We start from the raw sequence: 25,129 nt of genomic DNA, 5'->3' as shown, positions 1-25,129 counted from the left end.
GTGTGTGTGTGTGTGAGAGAGAGAGAGAGAGAGAGAGACACACACACACACACACACACACACACACACACACACACACACTCTGTCCATGTGCTTTGTTTCTTTCCTGGGGGCCAACCTGTTGACTCCCTGGGAGCTGTTAGTACCTTGTGTACTGGCAAACCTTCTCCTACCACACCCTCCCTGGTTATTATTGATGGGCACATTCCTGCAACCCTCATCGCTGGCCCTGGCCTGGCCTGCTGGGCTCATTGCTCTCCTGCTCTCCTCTCTGCCTGATTCACATCTGACCTTTCAAATTCCCTTGAGAGCCATTTCTGGCGGTAGGCTTTCGGTGTATCAACCTCTCTCCTTTCCAGGTTTGGTTTTTCTTTTAAGGGTTACATTTGTTTGTTTATTTTGTGTGTGCAGACATGGGGAAGTCAGGCAGCCTGCTTGTGGGAGCTGGTGGGCAGTTCTGCCTTCCACCAGGTGGGTCACTCAGGTTGATGAGGCTTGGTGGCATGCGCCTTACCTGCTGAGCCATCCTAGTCCCTTCTCCCTGCTCCCTCCCCCTCAGATGAGACTGAACCCTTTTGTGGCTCTCTTTCCATGCATACACAATAGGCACAATGAGCCTGACTTTGTCCGATGGTTGGAACTTCCGCCCTAGATCGTGAAGGCCAAGGCAAAGTAGCCTTGGGGCTGGGGAGAGTGGCTGCTTCTCTAGCAAAACCTAATGCCTGTGAGTAATTAGTAGGCTCAGATAATTTGTCCCTGAAATGGTCTGCCTCTCTGTCCCTCCAGAGTCACCATGCTCTCTGACATGGCCCCTCCTCTTTCCCAGCGATCACCAGTGCTCTGCCAACTCTCTCTTCCCTGAAGATGGGCTTTGGAGCAGGGATTTAAGGCTGTGTTGGTAACCCCCCACTTCCCAGTTCAGATCACAGTTTTCCTGAGCACTTGACCCTTCTCTCTGGCTGCCTGCAGGTCCTGTTACCTGCTCCTGTCAGAGAGAGTCTTTGTGACTCTCCTATGCTGTTCTCTGAGGACCGCCTTCTCCTTCCCTCTCTTGTATCTCCAGATATCCAGGTGTGTGTGTGGTGTGTGTGTGTGTGTGTGGTGTGTGTGTGTGTGTGTGTGTGGTGTGTGTGTGGTGTGTGTGTGTGTGTGTGTGTGTGTGTGTGTGTGTCCCACGCTTGTTTCTCTTGCCTTTCGTTTATACCTATACCTGTCTTGTGATCAGGAAGAGATGTAGCTTGGTGGCAGAGTAGATGTTCCTGGGTTCGATCCCCAGCACGGTAGAAACAACCCCAACTGAAAACACCCCAAAACAAACAAAGCCAAACGAACGAGCAGACTCCCATAGGCTCCAAAGTCAATGCTACCTTCAAAGGATCCTGAAAGGAATTAGTTTCGATCTGAATTTGTGTACATACTACAGACTTGAGAATGTCCAAGGCCTCTCTCACTGTGACTTGGAGATACGGTCATGGAGTCAGTCCCTCAGGCACGTAGGATGGGTGGGTGCTTTCTCGAGTGGCCTCTTTGCCTCCCAGGTCCTCTGGAATGGCAGCTGCTAGTTATGTGTGACTCTTCAGAGTAGCCTAAGGACAGCCACCTTTCCTTTCTCAGTCGCTCCAGCCCCATGTCTAGTGAATGTGGGCCAAGCACAGTGACGACCAGGAGGTGCAGACAGTGTGCAGGACACCAAACCATTGCTGTTGAAGGCTGTATTGCCATGCTGGGGTCTCTAGGGAGCACTGTGCTGGGGTACAGGTGGGGACATCGGGTCAGGTGCTACAGCGAATGGAGGAATCTTCTGGTTTCTTGGTCAGATGTCCTTGTGACTCCTGTTATTTGAAAAGTCTTAAGTCGGGCGTGGTGGCGCACGCCTTTAATCCCAGCACTCGGGAGGCAGAGGCAGGCGGATTTCTGAGTTNGAGGCCAGCCTGGTCTACAAAATGAGTTCCAGGACAGCCAGGGCCATACAGAGAAACCCTGTCTCGAAATCCCCCCCCAAACAACAACAACAACAACAACAACGCAACAACAACAACAACAACAACAACAACAACAACAAAAGTTCCTCCTAAGCCAGGCTTTTTATTCTAGCGCTTGGGAGGCAGAGGCAGGTAGATTTCTATGAGTTTGAGGCTAGCCTGGCATAACAACATATGTTGTTACAGATAACATGTAACAAGTTCCAGGCCAGCCAGACCTGCATTGGCTGAGCTGTGAGACTCTTAGAAAACAAAAATCAACCCCAAAATAACTTTTCTCAAGATTTATTTTTTTAAGATTTATTTATTTATTACATGTGAGTACACTGTAGCTGCCTTTAGACACACCAGAAGAAGGCATTAGATCTCATCATAGATGGTTGTGGTTGCTGGGATTTGAACTCAGGACCTTTGGAAGAGCAGTCAGTGCTCTTACCCGCTGAGCCATCTCTCCAGCCCCTCAAGATTAAGTTTTATTAAATTATATGTGCATGTGTGGGGTGTCTGTGTGTGGGAATGGGCACATGAATGGGAGTGCTATAGAGGCCAGAGTCGTCAAATCCCCCGAAGCTGGAGATACAGGGGTTTGTGAGCTGCTGTATTGGTGCTGGGAACTGAACGTAGGTCTTTTGGGAGAGCAGTGCTCTAGCCACTGAGCTACCTCTTTAGCCCTGTCTCAGAATTTCTTTACCCACCCCCACTTGTCACTGTGCCCAGTCAGTCAGACATGCATCTTGCAGGCCCCTGTCAGCCAGGCTGTGTGCCCTGCAAGGCAGTTTGAGACCGAGCTCATGTTCTGGAGGAGACATACTGAGGCTGAGCAAGTGAGCCGCCACAGAGGGTGTCTGACGATCCTCAGGAATGAGAGCCATGGAGAATGAAGAGCCCACAACTTGAGGGTATGGGCTGAGGAAGGAGCCTGCAGGTTGGGGTGTCGGGGAAGGCCCACTGGGAGTTGACATTTGAGCCAAAGGCTGATGTTAACGACTGCGGAGGAGACTGGGTACAGAACATTGTAGATGGAGGGCCAGCTAAGTGCAAAGGAAGCATGGCTGGTTTACCCGGAAGAAGGAGTTTATGCTGTGAGGGCATTGGATGAGCAGAGCCGGGTTTACCTCATCCCCGGCCTGGGGCTGTGAGGGGATTGGACAACTAGAGCCAAGCATATTTCATCACGGCATGGGCTGTGCAGGGATTGGAGGAGCAGAGCTGAGTTTCCCTCATCGTGGCATGGGGGCTGTGAGGGGATTGGAGGAGCGCGCGACTTTAGCGCATCATGGCATGGGGGCTGTGCGGGGATTGGACGAGCAGAGCGGACTTGCTTTTACCTCATTGTGTCACGAGGGCTGTGCAGGGAGTGGATAAGCAGAGCTGAGCATACCTCAACATGGCATGGGGTAGGGATGACGACTCTGACTCCGTAGCCCTTGGGTAGCCTAGAACTTCCTGTAGCCCGGGGTGGCCTTACTTTAAGGAAGATCCCCCTGCCTCAGTCTCTTGAGTGCTGGGGTCACAGGTGTGAGCCACCATTCTGGATTTAGGTTTAGCGTTCTGAATGGATAATGAGAAGTCTGAAGCGCGCAGAGAGGAGCAGCCTCTTTTAAGTCTGTTCTCTCTTCAAGAGCCTCCTATGCCTTGAGAGGAGCACGCATTCCGAGGAGCACTGTCTGGAGAAGAGCGGGAAGGGTGGGCTGGACTGGGACACAGAAGCGGTTCAGTCAGGTCAGGAATCGAGTCCTGAGCATGCAAGGGCTTTGGTGAACGGAACCAGCCGGAGAGGTTTTACTAGACGGGCTTGCTATTGCGAGCCATGGTCGGGACACAGCAAGTTTTGGGAAAACTGGTTTGAGGTTTTTCCCCTGACTGTCTACCAGGGGGGCGGGGGGATGGAGGGGGAGTGACAGCAGTGACTCATGGTCCTCTCAGTGGTTCATTGTGCCTGCACAAGTGTAGAAAGACTCTTAATAGCTGTAGCAGAGCTGGGCGTGGTGGCGCACACCTTTAATCCCAGCACTCGGGAGGCAGAGGCAGGAGGATCTCTGAGTTCGAGGCCAGCCTGGTCTACAGAGTGAGTTCCAGGACAGCCAGGGCTACACAGAGAAACCCTGTCTCGAAAAACCAAAAAAAAAAAAAAAAGGCTGTAGTGGAACCCGCAGGGACAGAGAGACCAAGTAACTTTGGATTCAGAGCTGTACTAGGTGGCGTAGCCTGCACACCCAGAACTACGACAGTGTGTGTGTGTGGTCCAAGCATGGCTTTCCTCATGGAGCAGTAACAGGTGGCACACAGGATAGCCAGGCTTGGCCTGGGCAGGAAGGGTTTAGAGTGGCACCTGGCCACGGTGCCTGCTGGGATGAGCCCTAAAGACAGAAACTTGTTCCAACCTCATGAGATTCTTGTGTTCCCCTCCCTTCCTTCCCTGGATTGAGCTATGTGAGCCCTACCACTGAATTATATCCTGCCTCTGGGGGAATTCTGAAAGTAGCCTTTTATAAATAATAGCTGTGATATTGAGGGTCCGAAGAGATGGCTCAGTGGATAAGAGCCTGTGCTCCTACAGAGGATCTGGGTTTGAGTCACAGCACCCACATGGTGGCTTACAACCGTTGGTAACTCCAGTTCCAAGGGGTCTAATATCTTCTCCTGGCCATAGTCCATGTGGTATATATGCACCCCCTCCCAACATAATATAAACAAATTATTTTCAAAAATAGCCTTGGCCTAAAATGAGCTTACTCTGGGGAAGAAATAGAGAAATTATTCCTTGGTCCTGCCCTTGCTCTAGCCTGTATCCACAACCCCTGGTCTTTCTCCTGCCTACCCTGTTAAAATCCTTCCTCTGTCAGTCTCTGAGGCATCTGGGTTTGCTAGTTAGTTTTTCCTCTAGGCCTCAGTTACCAATCCATAAAATGGGCAGAAGGAGCTCCCGGATGATAAGTGTCCAGTGCTGTTGCTGCCGTCTCTGGCTGCAGTTCCTCCTTCCTTTTCCTGGTTGTCCAAGTGCCCAGCCAGGGCCTCACCAGCAAATCCATTAGCCGCTGAAGATGGTGCCTTGACCTGCCAGGTAGCTCACTGGAAGTTTCTAGATACTGAGGCTTTACAGCCTCGGCATGTTTTGGGTCCAATCCCTTTGTCTTGGAGGATGCTGCATCTGTCCCATTCCTGAATGTCTTTGACCCTTTGTGGCAACCAAACATGCTGCCTCTGGACTCTCTGTCCAGTCTACCCTGGGAACTGCCTTACACCATCCTGGTGCTCCTTGAAACGGGCACCTAATTAATTGGTGGTGGGCCTTGCCCTTAGTGACTCTGTGTATTCCATGCTGAGGATACAAGTGTGGCCATCCCTGTCACAGGAGTGGAGTGATCTATACAGTCACCCTGGTCCCTGAAGCTCCTAAAATATTATTTCAAAGGCTGGGGAGGTGGGTAAAGTGTCACAGAAGCTAGAGACCTGAGCTTGGATCCCTGGATCTCCTGTAATGCTGGAGCTGTTGGGGGGGGGGCGGGGAGAGGGAGGTTGTGATCCCAGTGTTCCTGCTGGGAGAGGGGAGTGGGTGCTGGGAAGAGGAAACCCTAAAGCTTTGGCATACACAGCAACAAACGAACAGGAGACACACACACACACACACACACACACACACACACACAGAGACAGACAGACAGACAGACAGACAAGCAGTTAGCTAAATGAGTGAATAGGATTAAGAAGAGGAATCTGTTTCCTGGTTTCTTAAGTGTTCTTCCAGGCTGCAGACTAGAGGTTCCTGTGATTCCCCTGTTGCACACTGCTCAGTGCCTGGCCTTTCCGTAGGATTTTCTGCATGCCCTAGCCCACAGGATCCCATTGTCTGGCTGCATCTCCCCGCTGCTTCCTGTGTTTGGCTGCTCCAAGCCTTGCTGCAGGGCCACTCTCACACCCAAGCTCTAGGGACCCTAAACATTCCTCTCACCGGGTAATCTGGGCGACATTCTGCATCTCAGATAGCTTGCCCAGATGAGCACGGCAAGCTGCCTGCAGGGCCTGCCCCTTCTCCCTTGTTTCTGGCATTGTCCTTGTCCTCATCAGGGTGACTTTTGGAGCCTGAACCCTCTTGTGCTTGTGGGGAGCATGGCCTGGTTCCCAGCAGCCCTTCTTCCTTCTTCATCTGACCCTTTGAATCCGTCGGCCCTCCCCCCTCTGCAGCTTACAAGCTACAGGCCCCGGGGGCCAGCCCTGGGGTGGGATGAATGTGCTTGGAATCAACCCCAGAACCTACCTGTTCCGGAGCCAGCAATGTTCGGTGGGCACCAAAGGAAGGACCCGTGCTGGAGGCAGCCTTAGGACTAGGAGGCCTAGGTAGGGTGCAGTACTGGCTCTGCCTCTCTCCAGCCTGGGGAGGTGCCCCCTTGCCCCCTCCCTTCCTGAAGCTGAAGATGAGGAAGGGCCAGGCTACAGCCACTAGTCTGGTGGTTGAGGGCTAAACACAATTTGTCAGCCTCTTTTCCTGGCTGATAGCAATTTCTGTCCTGCTTGGTCTTTTTGGTGGTTGTCATTTCACATATTGATTCGCTGCCTGGAGAGGGTGGGGGGCACCGTAGGGACAGATCCTCGGGCTTTCTTCATGGTTGAAAGAGCGTCACAACTAAAGGGAGTCAGAAACAGCTACCCCCCCCCCCCGCAAAAAAATTAAGAACATGTTCAAAATGCAAATCATCTCCCTTCTCCCACAGCCACCATGTCCTCAGAGCCACAGCGGTTGTGTGTATTTATTCCAGCCTACCATAATAAATGGCTCTTGGGCGCCGTGCACGGATGACGTCCTGCACAGCCACACTGCAGCCGAGGGTGATGAATTAGATCTAAGGCCTGTGGACACGAGGCCGGCCGGCCGGCCAGGCTCTTCCTGCCCTATTGCAAAGGTGTCCTTGTGTTGCTGGGCTATCTAATGAGTCTTAAGACCAGAGCTGGCCTGGTAAGTGGTGACTCTGAGCTTGTGCTTTCTGCTTCCTCCTCCCCCTGGGAGAGGCCGCCGAGCAGCCGCCGGAAGCAGGAATGTCTGCCGCCGGGAGCTCGTTACTGTCCTCTTTTGGAACAGAGGAGCCAGGCTCTCTAAGCGGCCAAGCTGCCTCTATGGAGGGTAAGTTGCCCACTCTCCCTTGAGCCATCTGATCCTCACTTGCTGGTGTGGAAGCCGCCAGGTCAAGGGACATTTTTCTCCCCAAGCTGAGTGTGACCTCTCTCCTCCTTCCACGCACTTCCTGGTTCTGGGTGAGAAGCTGGTAGGCCTGCTTCCTGCAGAGGCTGGCTGCCTCTGGCTCCAGCCCTGGAAGGCCCGTGCTGGTCCAGCCTGGTCCTAGGGCCTCTGAGGGCCTAAGCCCTGTTCTTTGTGAGAGCTGGGGTCATTGAGAGAGCTCTTGGCAGCGCTCTGGGTCCACCTTCCCTCCACAGTCTTTGCTAGGGACAGTTTTACCCCAGCCCCCATCTTTGCATCTGCTTTCTGCTTTTTGCCAGGAGGAAGTTCTGGGCTTTTTGTGTCTTTATGATGTAATTACCCAGTGGGGAGTGCCAGAGATTCCTGGGGAGGGAGGCCCTTTCGGGTACCTGCTCTGTGTCTTCGGAATAGCTTTGGAAATGATTAACCAGGGCCTCAGCTTTGCCACTTCTGGGAGAGCTGGCCACGGGTGGTCCCCTTTTGAAGTAGGCAGCATTGTGGCTGGTAGTTCCTGGGAGTTCTGCCTATGTGGGCACTCGGTGTGCCGCAGCTGCTCCAGACCCAGAGGCCTCTGCGGTACCCAGGATCTCTCCAGTGTGCGCAGAGTGATTGGAGTCACGTACAGGATCCATTTTGCCTTCCACTTGATGGCAGCCGACGTTTTTCATTACTTTGAACTCGTGGGATTGATTTAGGACGCTCTTTGGAAGAAAGCTAGCTCCTTTTAGACTGGGTAATGAAGGGAGGGGAGGAGGGAGAAGAGGAAGAAGGGGGAGGTCTTGTTTCTTAAAAAAGACATTGGGGCTCTAGAGCTGACACATAAGAGTGGGTGCTAGAAATTGAACCTGGGTCCTCTGCAAGAGCAATAGGCGCTTAACCACTGAGCCATCTCTTCGACTCCTTTCCTAAAAATCAACAACAACAAAAAAACCAAATGACCTTTTTTCAGATAGCTGTTTATTGGCACGGGGCCAGCCATGTGTTGTCAACCTCTGTCCCACTGGTCTTTTGCTCCTGGGCGCCAGTGGGCTTGCTATCTGCATCATTATGGAAATTTGACACCCACAAAAACACACAAAGCACCCAGTTTTTAAGCCGCAGTCCCTTCCCCCTGGGAAACCCAGCTCCCTGTGAAGTGTGTCACTGTGTAGACCCTGGGGGGACTGGGGGTGCCCTGACTCAGGCTCAGGGTGTGGATGTGAGCGTGGGTGGTGCCTGGCACAGCGTGGTTTGTTAGGCTTAGTTGGAGATGGGAAGGGCGGTTGGGTAGGGTTCAGGAGTCTCTAGTTAGGATCTGACACAGCCTGATAAGGCCAGGGGGGTGTGGCATTCCCAGAGACCACCTTTAACAGGATAGCATCATCTTGGAGGCTCAGTTGGGGTGGTCCATGCCCGCATCCCTCCACCTGCAGTTGGAAAGCAAATGGGTGTATGCTAGAGGCATGGACTCCAATCCGGTACAAAGGTATTGTCCCGTAGTACTTAGGAATATCTGCTTTGGAACCCACTCTGCATTCTGGGTTCATATCCCGGCCCTAACCCTTGGTTATAGCTGCGCCATGTTGGAAATATATTTGAAGTAGTTTGAACAGATCTCTGCTTGTAGCCGGGTTATCTGAAGTGAGCTGTCCCTTAAGTCAAAGGACATGCAGGAAGCGCTGAGCCTGATCATTTCTGGTGGTTCCTAAGACACAGGCTCTGGAAGGATTACATCACACGCTTAGCTCTTAATACCCAGGAGGCCTCTTACTAACTTCAGGGAAATGTCACGAAGAGGGGAAGCTGCTGTGGCCTGGCCCACTCCAGGCTGTGTTCCTGAGTCACTGTGCCATCTCCTCCACAAAGCAGGCCTGCTCCCTCATCCAACTTAACACAGTCTGAGCCAGACTCATTTTGAGGGGGTGGATCGGAGGCAGGAAGTTGGTGAAGGGCCAGCAAATGGTGTCCTGCTAGTCCAGAGAAGGTGGAAGAGGAGGGGAAAAAAAAAAGTTCTTCTCAGATGCAAGGTGAACCATTCCTCTGTGAGACAGCTGGTGGTGGCTGCTTGTCATCATTCCAGATTTATACATGAGATGCACTCAGCACTGTACCCTCGTCAGAATCAGATCATTAGAGAAGTAAAAGTTTGACTCAGCTTTCTGGAAGAGGTCCTTATGGTGGTTTCATCACCATGACGACAGCTGGGTTTCTTCCCATCAGTGTACAGTACAGTCACCGGATGTTGGGTTCCTGATGGATCAGGGAGGTGTTTAGGGCTCCCAGTGGAACAGGGAGGCGGTTAAGCAGTAGGGCTGGCTGACCTGCCATTTCGTATTCTGAGGAATGATAAGTCCAGCCACATCTCCTAAGTTTTCTTGCTAAGCCTTTGGGTGCTACTGATGTGTAGCTTGGATACAGCAGTTAGACTTCTGTAAGCTCCAGGGGTAGTCCTTGTGCTTGTAACAGCAGATAGAGTTGAGGTGATCTGAGCCAAGTTCTATGTAGCCCCCTGATGCTTTGTGGTGGGTAGACCAGGGTAGTCTCGAACTCACAGAGGAAGGATTCAGACTGTCAAGGTCTAAGCTTGGCTCTGAGGCTGCACCACTCTGGTCCACAGTGTCCCATCCCCTTCCTGATGGGCTGGTCCTTCGTTTCACAGTCCTTAGGGGTCCTAATGGAATTGAGTTTAAGCTGGACAGTGGTGGTGCACGCCTGTAATGCCAGCACTTGGGAGGCAGAGGCAGGCTGATTTCTGAGTTCGAGGACAGCCTGGTCTACACTGAGTGTCAGGACTGCACAGAGAAACCCTGTCTCGAAAAATAAACAAACAAACAAAAAACAAAAGAAAAAAAAAAAAAGGGAATTGAGTTTGAGAACCAAAGTCCTTCCAAAGCCAGCTAAGAAATCTTGAGACACCCTAGTAACTGACTCTTGTCTCCCATTGGGCAATCTTCTCTAACCCTAACCACTAGCTGGGAGTTTTTAAGTACTGCAGATATTTTGCCTGGTCAGTTCTGGCCAGAGTCTTGTTTCTTTTGAGACGCGCTCACGTGAACCCCAGGTCACCTGTAGTAAGTACCTCGGCTCTGACATGGGCAGAGTTGATGGGTTGTATTAACTGCATGGAGAACAAACCCCCCCCCCCAGCTCCTTCCAGAGACCTTGTGGCCCACAGCAGCCCAGCCCCCACTTTATCCGCCTGTGACATCACTCTGCAGGCCCCCCCCTCCTCCTTTACTCCTTATTGCCTTTTGCCTGCACCTGCTGCCTTTCATGTGCAATTGAGCCTTCTAAATCCCTTTCATTTCCCTTACTTTGATAAAGTCATCCGAGTACACTATGCCTGTAGTACACCAGGGTATATGCTGATACATAATCCCTTCCTCAGGCCCGCCTCCTGAGACGCCCACCCGCTCCCCCAGGAACCTGGCTGGACTTTGGGGTTCCCCCTGGAGTATTCTAGGTGTTTATATGCAGGATCTCATCCTTTTGGGGATGGGGCGTGTCGCCTCCTGGAGTCGCTAGATGTGTTGTTTTGTAACTGGACCCAGGCTGGAGATTGTCCTACAGGAGTCCATGGAGAGATGCTGTCCCTCTTGGTGCTGGGAATGGGACCTGGAGCCTTGTGCCTGTTGGGCAAGTGCTCTGCCACTCAATGGCTTCCTCTGTATTACCTCATCACTCTTTCAATGCGGGAGGGGTGGAGAGTGTGTGGCACTCTGTTAACTAGCCGGCCCTGGAACTCACAGCAATCCATCTGCCTCAGCCTCCGAAGTGCTGGGATTACAAGTGCCTGTGAATACAGCTGTCTTTCTTACCCATGATATATATGTATGTGTGTGTGTGTGTGTGTGTGTGTGTGTGTGTGTGTGTGAGATAACGTGATGCATGTGCTGAGGTAAGAGGACAGGACAGCCTGGCTGTCCGTTTTCTCCCCCTTGTTTGAGGGAGTCTCTTGTTTGCCATGTGTACAGCAGTCTACTTGGCCCAAAAGCTTTTGGAGAATCTCCTGCTTGCCTCACATCTTGCTGAAGGAGTGCAGGGATTACAGATTCAGGCAGCCGTGGCTAACTTTACACCCTGTCTGGACTCGGGTCCTTCTGCTTGCACGGAAGCACATAATAGATTTATCCTTGCACTAACCCACATTCTTCATTTTGAGACAGGGTTTCACTGGCCCAGAATTCACTATTGTCAACCAAGCTGTTCCCAAAGTCATGAAGGTTTCTCTGCCTCTTCCTCTGCCTCTGCCTCTGCCTCCTGGCTGTGTTCAGCCTTCTTCTCGATTTTAAAATGTGTATAAGGGTTTTGCCTGCGTAGGTGCACCATGTTCGTGCAGAGCCCGGAAGGTGGCATTGAATACCCTGGAACTGGTGTTACAGATGGTTGTGAGCCACCATGTGATTGCTGTGAATTGAACCCAGGCCCCCTGGAAGAGCAGCCAGGGCTCTCAACCACTGAGCCATCTCTGCCGCTTGCACTCAGCGTTCTTAGTGGCCAGAGAATGTTTTGTTGTATGGCTGCCACACATTAAGCCACTCCTGTTTGTGGTCACTGAAGTTTGTGTCTAGTCATGGTGGTAAAGGGTCCAGTTGAAGCCAAGAGCATCTACCCTCTAGGCTCCTGGTGTCCTTTTCTGCTTCTCTCACTTCAGTTTCTCAGGGTGTGAGGTGCACCAGGGTGTACCTTTGTCCCTAAGTACCCATGAATGAACTGTGGATCTTACAGGTGAACAGGTGGCTTGGTAGTGGAGCGGTGAGAGTATAAAACCAGGGGCAAATTGATCTGGGTGGGTGGTGCTTTTTAAGGTGGGAGTCAGTGTGTGTTCCTTGTTTGATGCCTTTGGACAAGGGTCTCAGATAGGGTGTGAGTGTGGCATGAGAACTTTCCTGGGGGAGGGGCTTGCCCTACTCTTAGCCAACTGAAAGGGAATGAATGCTGGGCACACTACTTCCTTGAAGTGTCTCGGGGGGTGTCTTGATTTTACTGTTGGGTAGGGTGTGAAGACTTGTTTCTCGGGTGTCAGAGCAGCACCCCTGCTTGTGTGACCACTTCTAGTAACTTGATGTGTTATTTTTTTTGTTGCTGTGACCAAATCCATGACCAGAACCTAAGGAAGGTAAGGTTTATTTTGGCTTTCATCTTGAGGGGATGCAGTCGGACCTCTTAGGAGGTGGTGGTAGGTGGCGCTCTCTGTGGCGGTGGGAGTGGGCAGTTGGGTTCCTCATGACCACAGCTCCCAAACGGAGCTAGAAACGGGAAGCATGGCCTGGGCCTGGCTCAAAACTGTCAGAGTCCACCCCTGGTGAACCATTCCCTCCAGAGAGGCTCCATCTCCTCCACACACCACAGCTCCCATGACAGCGTCACCAGCTGGTGGCTGCGAGTTGAAGTCTATGAGCCGTGTGTGTGTGTGTGTGTGTGTGTGTGTGTGTGTGTGTGGACATTTCTCATATTCAAATCATGGTCATGGCCTTGTCGCCAAGGCCGTGGAAAGGGCTGTTTTGTTATAAAAAGTTTGCAATCGCTTCCCATGTAAAGATAGGCGATTGCCACACAGATGCCTGCTTTTTTTGTAGTTGTTTTATTTTTGTTTGTTTTTAAAGGGAAGCCAAAAATGTAGGTGCTCTGAGGTTTCTCTGGGTGTGTCCTTGGCACCTAGATAAGAGTTTACACAGATGTTTTGTAGGCTGAAGAAAGACTCAGTGGTCCTGAAGGAAGAGACTCTAGGAAGGGGAAGTGCAGGCCTGTCGCTCAGAGTTTGGGAACAGAGCCACAGTGACTGTGTCACCTGTACACCCTCACCAAATGACCCAGGCCTCCTTGAGAGCTTTTCAAACACGGTCCTCTGCGTCTCTTTCAGATCCTGTCTCAACAGAGAAAACGGCCCCGAAACGGAAGTTCCCCAGCCCTCCACATTCCTCCAATGGCCATTCGCCCCAAGACTCATCCACGAGCCCCATTAAAAAGAAAAAGAAACCCGGCTTACTGAACAGTAGCAATAAGGAGCAGGTAAAGGAGCCGACACTGCGAGCGGCCTCTGTACCGGTGGGATGGGGGCCAGGCAGGCGGCAGTGCTGTAGCTTGGGTTCTTGGCTTTGCTGTAAGAGGCTGCCTGGCACTAGCTGCCATTTACATAAAGGGCAGCTCAGAAGGGGCCTGTGCAAACATGTTCAGTGGGGTTTCAGATCTGTTTTGAGGACAGGGGACAGAGCTATATGGCAGATACTGGGGGTGGGGGTAGGGTGGTCTCTGGGTTAGTTTTTGGAGGTCTCAGGGTTCTCAGGTCTTCTCCTGGGCTAAGACAGCTGCCTGAGGAGGTGGGGATTATGTGGCTGTTTTCTCATCTGTAAAATGAAGGTCACCGTCTGAGTCCAGCTTTGGTCATGGGCCACTGTTCCTTCTCTCCTCGCACAGACCCGCCCACCTGGCAGCCAATGCTGTCAGAAATATGGAAAAGAATTTTTTTCCCCCTAAAGAATATTCTAGCTTTATACTCTCTGATGCAGGCTAGGTAGTCTCTGGCTGTGAGCTGACTAGGGGCCCGTGAATGGACTGGGTAGGATGTCTGTTCTCGGTGACTGGGAGTTCGGGCCTGGTCTTTGGTGACGGTTCCTTCATCTATTCTGAGCTTTATCAAGTGCCGGAGTGAGCTCTAGGGAGCGAGCGTTGATTGAAGCAAGGTTGCTGGTTTTATGGGCAGAGGCCTCGCAGCGGTTAAATGCCTACCGCCTCGCGTATATGTTTCTGAACACAAATCTGTTTTCACTCTTGAAATTATATAGTGAGTAGGCAGCTCTGTCTTGGCTCTGGCTTTGGGCACGTTTACCTCTTGTGTGCCTGGAGCTTTCTCATTCACAAGATGAGGATTGTGGTACGGCCCGGTCCACGGGGCTGTCGTGAGCGTTAACTGAGTGCCATTCATATAGGATGATGCAAACGGTGGTGACAGAGTTTGGAAAGGAATCCGGGCTGTAGCCATCTTTTCCTTTTGAGTCAGAGACTCAAAAAAAAAAAAAAAAGATTTATTTATTATTATTAAAAAAAGATTTATTTATTATTATACATAAGTACACTGTAGCTGTCTGCAGACACTCCAGAAGAGGGTGTCAGATCTCATGGGCGGTTGTGAGTCACCATGTGGTTGCTGGGATTTGAACTCAGGACGACCTTCAGAAGAGAAGTCAGTGCTCTTACCCACTGAGCCATCTCACCAGCCCCCAGGAACTGGGTTTTTCACCTAACTTAAAGTTAAGTGGATGACTGTGGTCTCCTGTTAGACGGCACAGATCTAGTCGTTTGGGAGAGGTAGAAACTTTCTCTGATGAAGGGAAGCACAGAGGTGTTCCCTCCTCAGCGTCTCAGGGTAAGTGGGGTTAGCTTTGCCCCACTTGCTGGTGACATCTGGTCCCTACCACCTGGGAGCCATTGTTGCTAGTAGGGATGAAAAGACTCAAAAAAGAAAACACACCGGCTGTGGGTGTGGCTCAGTTTGTGAAGCGCTTGCCTTGCCAGTGTGAGGGCATGGCCTGTGTCTGAGAAACCCTTGTACCTATGGGACGATGCTCAGAGTGTTTGCTTGCAGTACCGGTCCTGGGGAGGTGGCCACGGGAGGATGCCCGGGGCTCGCTGGTCAGCAAGGCTAGCTTACTGAGTGAGTTCCAGGCCAGTGAAAGCCGGTCTCAAAGGAAGCGGAGGGCCCTCCTAAGGATGACCTGAGATTGTCACTGTCTCCTCTGGCCTCCACAGGGATGTGAGCTCACACGTGCATGTCCATGAGTGTCTGAGGACTGGCTGTCTTTCTGTTCTCTTTCTTCCCTTACGTAACCACATGTTAAGGGAGTTTCTGATCGAGGTCGTGACTGTCTATACCTCCCGTCGCAGTACTTGGGAAGCTGAGGCTAGAGTATCAGAGTTCAACGCTCCATAGATTAGAGGCCAACCTAGGCTTCACAGTGAGTTAGTGGCTAGCCTGGGCTATCTACCTAGCAAGGCTTAGTCTTATACAAACCAATAGCAAAAGCAATCTGCGATCATGACCAGTCTCTAAATTCACCCATTTTAGTAACATGTCAGCCCTCTCCTCATGACCGTTGCTTGTAAGCCATCGCCCCGTGTCAGTCACCTGTCTTACCGATGGTCTCAGATAAATGCCAGTGTCCCCCTGCATAGCTGTTGCTCGGGGTTTGACAGAGGGTGGGATGCCATGACTTCAGAAGACATTTAGGGAATGGGGACAGCAGGGTGAGGTTGAAGAGACGAAGGGCCCGAGCTTGCCTCTGGGGACCTGCTATGAGCAGCCATTGCAGAAGACCTGGAAGGCGGCCAGCTCTACCAGGTCACATGGCCTCACTCCTAGCATCTGGGACACTCACTGTTGTGAGCGGGTTACTGGCTTTCTCTTAGAGCTTCAGTTAGATCTTCAAGAGGGCTTTGGATCAGCACTGTCTAAGGTTGATTGACAGGTAGATTAGCCTCACTAGGCAAAGGCGAGAGAGTCTCTTGCCCCTTGGTTATTTCTAGTCTACGACATTTGCAGAAAGGGACGGTTCTCATGCAGTCTATCAAGGGGGATCACAAATAGTCAATTCGTTCTGAGAGCCATGTAGCCCTGGCTGGCTTAGAACTTTTTTTTTTTTTTTTTCGAGACAGGGTTTCTCTGTGTAGCCCTGGCTGTCCAGGAACTCACTCTGTAGACCAGGCTGGCCTCGAACTCAGAAATCCGCCTGCCTCTGCCTCCCAAGTGCTGGGATTAAAGGCGTGCACCACCACTCCCGGCTTGGCTTAGAACTTATTATGTAGACGAGGCTAACTTCGTGTTCACAGAGATCCTGTAGCCTCTGTCTCACATGCTAGGATTAGAGGTGTGTGCCACCATACCAGCATTTCAAAGATGGGATTTATTCTTTTTTTTTTTTTTTTTAAGTTACCTTAGGTGTGTTTGCTTGCATGAGTTTCTGTGTGTCGTGTGCATGCAGAGAGCCCTTGGAGGCCAGATTTGGTGGAATTGGAGTTAAAGAAGGTTGTTAGCTGCTGTGTCGTGTAGTGCCCATAGAGGCCAGAAGGTGTGGGATCCCCTGGATGAACTAGAATTAAAATTGTGAGCTGTGGGGTGCTGGGAACTGAACCCAGGTCCTCTGAAAGCATAGTCAGTGCTTTTAACCAGTGAGCCGCACCTCCAGCCCTCCACTTCTTAGTCTCACAGAAATCCTGAATTGCAAACACCTGCCTGCCCCAGTGCAGATGAACACATCCCTGGAGTGAGTGGATAGGTCTTTTCCATTTTCTTGTTAAGCTGACCTGGGGCAGGAGCCAGGGAATAAAAACATTTACTCTGTAACCTGCAATTATCCCCTTGTCGCACGCACGCACGGGCTGCAGCCTGTCTGCATTGCTGTAGGACCGCTTACATACTTGAGACACGTGGGAGAGGGAAATCAGAATCTACTTTACCTGAATTGCTTGGCTTTTCCTTTAAAAAAAAACCTCCACATTTGTTATCAGGTTATTTTTGTGGAGTAGAAAAACAGGAGCCATAAGGGAAGTATGTGATTGGCGGGGCTGCTGTCCTCTGTGGTCACTGAAGTTCCTGGAGTGGGAGGTCCCTGAAGAGAACAGAGTCACCTGGCTGTCCCTTTGGTCCTGAGGACACCCACTTGGGGTGAGGCAGAGATGGAGCCGTCAAAGAAGAAAAAGCAGTATCAGAAATTCCCAGTTGGGCTGTGGTGTCAGGTTGGGTTATTTGATCCTTGAGTTTTGGCCTGACTCTTTTGTTAGTGAGATGGGTGTTGTTAAATTATAAGGTTGCCTCACACTTGTGCGGCACAGTACACTGAAAAACAACGTACTGTCTAGAGACTATTCCTCCCTGGAACCAGAGCAGACCACCCAAGCCCCTCCTGGTGATTCGGGAAGGTAGGGCTGTTTACTTAGGGAGTTCAAAAGACTGATTCCGAAGAAGATGAGCAAACCGCTCCCAAGCCTCCCCTGAGGAGTTTGGGGAGCAGACATCTGCAGAGCTCAGACACCTCAGACTCTTCGGCCTAAACCCCAGGGCAGAACCCCAGCTGCCTGCAGCTCTGAGCCTTTTCTCATCCTGCAGGCTCTGGCCATTCTAATACAGACATGTGGCCTGGCTCCCTGGTTACGCCTTCCCTTAGAGTTTGTCCTGGGCTCAGTCCCCGGTCCTGAGGGCAAAAAGCAGCAGTAGACACGAACTCAGGAGCCCGGTCTTAATGAGAAGTCAGGTTTTCAGCCAACAAAATGTTCCAGTTGTTTTCATATTAGGTCAGCTTTAAAAATGTGGAAGCATGTCTGTATAAGTAGAGCAGTAGTCCTAGGAAACCTGTTCAGTACACACACACACAAACACACACACACACACTTTTTTAAAATTAAAAGCAAAGTATGTGTAAGAGTTTGTGGTGTGTGAGGCACAGAGGGTGTGTGTGTCGGTAATGGGGGGAGTGTGTATGTGAGTGTCTGTGTGTGTGTGTGTGTGTGTGTGTGTGTGTGTGTATGAATGAATGAATGAATGAATGATGGGCTTCTCTCCTTCCTTTCTCTGGGTTCCAGGGATCGCACTGGTTACTTAGGCTGGCCTTTACCTGCTGTGGCCTCCTGTCATTCTCTGAGGCTGGCATCTCCCAGTCCCTCTGCCTTGGTTCCCAGGCCCTGGGATGACAAGCACTGTCTCCTTTGCTTCTCCATGTTATCAGGATTTGTGCTGTGTGTAGCCAGTATGAGGTCTTGCTGGAAGAAATGATGTTTTACTGGCAGGGGTCTTGTGTCGTGTAAATGTGACCCCTGCACAGGCTCCGTGGCTTCGTTGGAAGGCATCTTGTTTCCTTGTGGGTTCTGAAGGTCACAGAGCTGTCCCTAGGCCCGTTGATAGTCAACACTGAACAATTCCGGGTGGACCTCCCAGGCTTCTCTGTGTTTGGCTCTGCCGTGCTGTCCTAGAGACAGGTTTCTCAATGCTGTCCACACAGGAAGATACCTGGTTCCCGGGAACTGGCTGGCCCTTTCCTCTCTCTGTCATTGTCTGATGAGGTGGCCAGGCTTCCTGGCGGATGAGAAGACCCTGTTCGAGGATCAGGGCTTTGGGGAGTCTATCGGAGATATTTTCTACCTTGGAGACAGACTTAAGTAAACAGAGGATAATCTTGTGCCAGCCAAATCTAATTGTTTTTACCCTCCAAATACTACTATTTAAAAGCTCACCAGAGCAGGTTGCCAAACCTGTGCCGGCTCTGTAAATTTGGGCTCACGCACATTGGGCCATTCACAGTTTTTGTGACTGACTAGTGGCGGTGCTGCCATTTTAATACCAACGTGTTGGGACTCTCAGCTCCATTTTACAGATGAGAAAATTGAGGCAGAGAGGTAGAGAGAGACATGGTACAGCTCACATAGCTGATTAATGGGTGGGAGGGATTTAAAGTGTGCACTCAGGCCACCTAGCCAATAACTCTCAGGTGCTGGCTTTCAGTGCCTGGCCTTGTAACATAGAGACGAGTAGCTGCATAGCTGTGGACCAGCCACTGCTGGGTTTAGTTGGGAGGTGGAGATGGTCTGGCTGTATAGCGGGGTTGTAAGGGGTGTGATGTTGTCGGTGTGTGTTCTTGATGTACTTGTGCAAATTACTGCTAAGAAACCACCTGTGTTTTGAAACCCCACCTGTCTTTCTTGCCTACATTTCAGTCAGAGCTAAGACATGGTCCGTTTTACTATATGAAGCAGCCACTCACCACAGACCCTGTTGATGTTGTACCGCAGGACGGACGGAATGACTTCTATTGCTGGGTTTGTCACCGGGAAGGACAAGTCCTTTGCTGTGAGCTCTGTCCCCGGGTTTATCACGCTAAGTGTCTGAGACTGACATCGGAGCCAGAGGGGGACTGGTTTTGTCCTGAATGTGAGGTTAGTTCCCGATGAATGAATTCATTACCTGCCTCAATTCCTCTCCTTTCTCTTTTCTTCCTTTTTATTTTTTAAAAATTTCAAAATAATCCAAATAGAGGGAAAGAGAAATGTCTTGCCTCCTGCCTGCTCTACCCTGGCCGCCCCCTCTGGGGACCCGCCTCTGCGCTGGCTGCAGTGGGGCAGCTCTTGGAAAGACATGTCGCCTTGCCTGTCCCTGAGCCTTGGGAGCGAGCGCTTTGAGACCTGCCGCGTTGTGCATCTGCTGCTTCTGCCGTGAGTGACTTGGAAGGGACCTTGTAGATCTGTAATGGCTGACACCTTTTGAAAAGACCCCGTGCTGTGTTTCTTCCCATTCTTCGGCCTTGACTCCTCGCCAGTAGCCGCTCGGAAGACCGCTGTAGTGTGTGTGTGTTCCACGAGGTGACCGGCTTACGTTTTCTATCATGCGACCTGCATTTCTCCAGTGCCTGTTAGGTACCGGGGATTCAACAGCACATTCGACAGCGTGGATAACCCTTTCTTATTATTTATTGTTATTTTGGGCAAAAAACGAACAAAATTTGAAAGTTACTTATAGCAGAAAGTAGAAGAAAAGTAGAATGGGGACGGAAGACGGGAAGAGGAAATTGAGGTGCGATGTCTCCCCCACTTTAAGAGTCCAGGCCTGGGAAGGACACACTGAGGTTTAAGGAGGACCAGAAGGGCAGGACATTTGGGCAGCGGAAGCCGCAGGTTCAGGGCTGCCTCGCTGTGAGGCAGGCTGAAGGCAGCCCATCCTGAGTCTCGTCAGCAGCTCAACCGTCAGTGAGCCGACTGCTCGAGCTCCGAGTCTGCGTGACTCCCACTGTGATGCTTTCTGCTGAAAACCAGAGTGTCGCTCACACACGTCACTTCATGTAGAACATCTCTGGGATTCCGGCGGGCACTGGATTAGATCGTGAGGGAGCTTCCTGTGTGAGAGGGAAGCGCCACCCAGATGTGTGTGTGTGTGTGTGTGTGTGTGTGTGTTTGTGTGTGTGCACGTGCATGAGTCCATGGGTGTGGGGCTGGGGTGGTGAGGGGAAAATATAGGAATATGTCCACGATGCCTCTCTTGGGTGGGGAAAGGAGAAAAACGAAATTCTCGAAAAGAAATTCAACTTTAACACAAATGGTGGTGATGTCTAAGGGGTCTTGCGCCTCTGTCGTGGCAAAGCTGACTGCCGGCCCTGCTGGGCTTGCTCCAGACAGACTTGCACGCTGTACTTTCAGGCTGCCCGCTCTGTTCAGAACCGGGTGTGCTTCCCCGGAGTGTTGTGGGTTCTCCAGCCATCTCTGCAAGTGATGGTTGTAGAGGGAGGTGTCTGAGACCCCAGAGTTTGTGACTGTACTGTGGGAAGCAGCCCGTGGGGGAAGGGCCAGCCACTTGGTTTGGAGCCAAGCTTGTTGTCTCTCACCAGCACAATCATGGCTCCTCGATGTCCCCGTGGCTGCTGCCGGAGGCTCAGGTATCCTGTGTGGATAGACAATGTTTTCCCTAAGCGAATGGCACATCTCTATACTTCTCTTATATCAAGAGATATTTCCCAGTATCCTCCAGCTAATTGGCCTTTGGGCTCCTTGGTTAGTGCTGCTCACGAATTTCCCTGTTAAAAAAAGTTGACCGGGAACTCTTTGTTCTGTTGACCAGTCTAGGCCAGAGAGAAGGAGGCATAGAGGTTGGAGGGGGAAGGAGAGGCGGGCAGGTGACTTTGGATGCATCTGTGGCATTCCAAAAGACACCACATCCAAGCGAGCAGGTGTACTAGCTGTGTGTTCAGATTCGGGGCCCTCAGTTTTTTCCCCCAGGGGTGAGTTGTAAAGACAGCCAAGAAGATGGGATGGAGTCTGTCAGTGTGCTCTGCACTCTTGTCAGATTTTGAGTGACTCTTTGTGGTCCTTCTTTTGACAACCAACCACAATGGGAGTTTGTTGGAAGGCCCCGGAGATGTGACAGATGGAAACTGGTTCCAAATTAATGGAGAAAATGTCACATCTCTCCTTCATAGTCCAACCGGAAGAGTCCTCGTCACCTTAGGATTTGCTATTTTTTTCATTTGTTGCCACATAAACCTCAGAGTCTCTGAGATCTGGTATGGGGGTTTTCGCAGCAGTCCGGCTACACTTGGTTATCTGCGTCTTCCCTTTGATAAGGATGTCCCTTAGGAAATGATGGTTTTGAGCCTGGTGTGATGGCACACACTGGTAAACTCACTGTGGAGGCTGAGTCGGGGGCATTGGGAGTTTGAGGCCAGCCTGGGCTACAATAGAGAGAGTCTGTCTCCAAAGAGAAGAGAGGAAGGAAGGGAGAGGCGAAGAAAAAAGGTAAGGGATGGAAAGGGAAAGGAAAGAAAAGGGAAAACTGGATATGGAGGTGCACGCATTTAGTCCTAGCGCTAGGGAGGCAGAGGAAAGTGGCTTTCTGTGAGTTCCAGGCCAGTCTGGACCAGCCTAGTATACAGATTTTGAAACAAGGAAAGGAAAAGGAGAGGTTTCCTCTTGCAGAACATCCTTGGGCATGGAACAGTGGAGTTGTGTTCCTTGTTGGCTGTGATCCCCTCCCCTAATTCTTCCCTAAGGAACTCCAGCCCTCTGTGCCAGCCACATTTTTGAGAATGGCTGTTCCGGTCTCCTCAGCCATAGCCCAGGGCCCAGGAAGTTGTGGATGGTGGTCGAGCTCACAGGCCCCCTCCATCCACTCTCCCTGGAGTTTGTTTGCTGGTTCAGTTTTTGTTGTTTTATGAGACAGGGTTTCTCACTGCATAGCCCTGGCTGTCCTGGAACTCACCTGGTAGACCAGGCTGGCCTCAGACTCACAGAGATCCTCCTGCCTCTGCCTCCCAAATTCTGGGATCAAAAGGTGTGCACCACCACCGCCTGGCTCACACTCAGTTCTTAAGGCCCAAGGGTTACATCGTGCACTGTCCCGGGTCCCAGCTCCAATCGTGATGCCTTCACAGGCCTGAGTCACCTCCCAGCACAGTGTATGTGGATTGACGACTTAAGTCTTTGCCCACAGATCCAGTACATGTTGGTCTTGTAGTTTGGAGTCCTTTACAAGACCAATATCTGTTCCCGTGTAGGTGGGAATGGCTCTTACCTGTGAGTGCAGAGATAGAAGGAGACTAACTGGCGGTAACGTGTCTTTCCCCTAACGGCCCTGTGTGTGTGTGGTTTTTTGACTTGTAGAAGATTACAGTAGCAGAATGCATCGAGACGCAGAGCAAAGCCATGACCATGCTGACCATTGAACAGCTGTCCTACCTGCTCAAGTTTGCCATTCAGAAAATGAAGCAGCCAGGGGTAAGAGGCCTGTTCCCTGCTGGGAGCCAGATGACTGTCGTCGCCACTTGTTCCCTTTGATGACCTACAGGTTCCCTCATGGCACACAGACACGCTCTTGGGGAATCTTCCTATATATACAGACAGGAGATACGATAGTCCGTCCTGAGAGTGTCTAGTGGGGAGACGGCGGGAGTGAGGTATGGCTGGGGTATTGAGATTCTGAAGATAAGTGCGATCAGACTCAACTTGGTCCAAAACCCATTGTTTGAGAAGAGACTCCATGCTCTTCCCCGGGGGCCTGTGTGAAATTCTGTGAGAACAGAGAGGCAGCCCAGTTTAGTGAGACTGAACCAGGGAGTGATGGGTGAGACTGTCTGTCGTTAGGGGGATGGGGCTTGAGATCTTCTGTGTAGGAAGAAAGGTGGTCTGCCACGTTTGCCTGTTAAGGGACGTACCTCACAGCAGTGCCCTCCGGAGAGGCTCCACCATGCTGTGTCTGGTGCCTTTAATCGTTTCAGGGAAAGTGTCAGAAAATGCTTTTTGAAAACTGTTTCTTGTGGTACTGGGTCTGGAACCTAGGGCCCTGTGAACACTAGGTGAGTGCTTAAACCCTATGGTTTAAGGAAAGAGTTCACAGAGATTCTCAGTGCTGCTGTTGGGGCTCGCCCTTTAAAGCTAGTACACAAGTCACAGAAATATGGCCAGCCTCATGTCCCAGGAGATAACGATGCTTGCCGCACAGTCTGCTGATCAGAGCGATCCCCAGGCCCCTCCACACCCTCACATGCCTGCACCCCCACACCCTCACATGCCTGCACCCCAACCCCCACACCCTCACATGCCTGCATACCCTCCAACCCCTCATATGCCTGCACCACCCCTCATACCCTCACATGCCTGCACCCCACCCTCACACCCTCACATGCTTGCACCCCACCCTTACACCCTCACATGGCTGTACCCCCACACACATGGCTGCACCCCTACACATACACTAAAGAGATAAATGTGATAATGCAGAAAATAAAAGCAAAACCAAAAGTAGGCTTTGGCTTTGAGATATACTCTGAGATCTGTTGTTATACAGGGAAAAAGATTCAGCTCCTTCTGATTGGCTCTTGTTAAAACAGGAAACTTATTTTTCTCTTGAATCCCAATCATTGGGAGTAAAGTATATAGCCAGAATATGGTACAAAGAGAAAACAAAACAAAACAAAACAAAACAAAACAAAACAAAACAAAACAAAACAAAACAGGGTTTCTCTGTGTAGCCCTGGCTGTCCTGGAACTTGCTCTGTAGACCACACTGTCCTTGAACTCACAGAGGGGCACCCGCTTCTACCTCCTGAGTGCGGAGACCAAAGGCATGCACTGCCATGCCCCGCCTCCCAGCCTGACTTTGTAGGATTCTAAGGGTAAAAGAAAAACTGAAGGCATTCATTCTTTATGCATGATATATTTTAAAGAGATTTATTTTTTTATGTGCGTGGGTGTTTTGCCTGTGCATGTACCATGTGGTTGCCTGGCACTCTTCTTTTTTTTTTTTTGGTTTTTCAAGACAGGGTTTTTCTGTATAGCCCTAGCTGTCCTGGAACTCACTTTGTAGACCAGGCTGGCCTCGAACTCAGAAATCCACCTGCCTCTGCCTCCCGAGTGCTGGGATTAAAGGTGTGCGCCACCACGCCCGGCTTTGCCTGGCACTCTTAAGAGCTCAGAGGAGCATTGACGCCTCTGGAACTAGAGTTACAGATGCTTAGAATCCACTCTGTGGGTGCTGGATGCCCAGACACACACACATACACACACACAAGCACGCACGCACACATGCACACACTCAGCCAGACAAGGGTACCAGATTCCCTGGAGCTATAATTGCAGATGGCTGTGAGTTGCCCAGTGTGGGTGCTGGGAACCAAATCTGAGTCCTCTGGTGAGGGAACAAGCACTTTCAACCACTGAGCTATCTATCCAGCATCTCTTCCTTCCATCCATCCATCCATCCATCCATCCATCCATCCATCCATCCATCCATCCATCCCAGTGCAGGATTTCTTCGGAAAGCCCTGTCCTGAAACTAGCCCTGTAGACCAGGCAGGCCTTGAATTTGGTTCCATCTGCCTCCTGAGTGCTGGGATTAAAGGCTTGTGCTGCCATGCCCATCCAGCGCCTCCTTTTAGCATTTTAAAATTAAAGAGTAAATTCCTGCCACCCACACCAACCAGTAGTTGCCCCTTGAGCTGATGCCTCAAGTGGATCAAGATCAAAATTCAGTGAGTCTGGCTTCTTGAGGGAGGAACAGAATCTCACTTCGTGGGTTTCACACCCCAGGTCACACCCAGTGCTCACACTTTGGGAAAGTTTTTTGAGTTGCCTTATCAGCATCATTTTCCCCTCCAGTCCGTTTGTGCTGGGGCATGGACTACTCAGTAACTGTCCTTTAGAGGCCCAGCGTGGTCAGCAGTATGGGAATTGTCTGTCTTAATGGAAGAAGGCGGAGACTTGAGCATCTCTAGATCATCCTGTGTGGTTATCTCTGGACTGTGAGCGTGTCTGCTTCTCAGCGTCCTCTGCTGCCCACTCCTGGTCTTCAGGGTAGTGATGGCTTTTTGCCTGTGCATGTCTCTTTTACAGACGGATGCATTCCAGAAGCCCGTTCCATTGGAGCAACACCCCGACTATGCAGAATATATTTTCCACCCCATGGACCTTTGTACATTGGAAAAGGTTGGCCTCTACCACCGTGCCT

General features: G+C 51.0%; 1 protein-coding gene across 13 annotated transcripts in view; it reads left to right on the top strand.

Moving 5' to 3' along the window:
• Zmynd8 (zinc finger MYND-type containing 8) overlaps positions 1-25,129 on the top strand; it is a 102,344-nt gene that overhangs the window by 20,778 nt on the left and 56,437 nt on the right. For 8 of the 13 annotated variants that reach the window (XM_029535720.1, XM_029535724.1, XM_029535730.1 and 5 more), the window contains 5 exons: positions 12,263-12,274; positions 13,019-13,167; positions 18,859-19,077; positions 22,288-22,401; positions 25,015-25,107. In XM_029535720.1, the coding sequence (XP_029391580.1) occupies positions 12,263-12,274; positions 13,019-13,167; positions 18,859-19,077; positions 22,288-22,401; positions 25,015-25,107 (587 nt within the window). Of the gene's footprint in view, positions 1-6,990; positions 7,102-12,262; positions 12,275-13,018; positions 13,168-18,858; positions 19,078-22,287; positions 22,402-25,014; positions 25,108-25,129 lie in introns of those variants that run through there. The other 5 variants (XM_029535729.1, XM_029535722.1, XM_029535731.1 and 2 more) reach the window with 4 other exon arrangements.

This window comes from Mus pahari, chromosome 3 (assembly GCF_900095145.1).
Source record: "Mus pahari chromosome 3, PAHARI_EIJ_v1.1, whole genome shotgun sequence".
Taxonomy (NCBI): domain Eukaryota; kingdom Metazoa; phylum Chordata; class Mammalia; order Rodentia; family Muridae; genus Mus; species Mus pahari.
The sequence above is the reverse complement of the archived record's forward strand: the minus strand, read 5'-3'. Positions and strand labels throughout refer to the sequence as shown.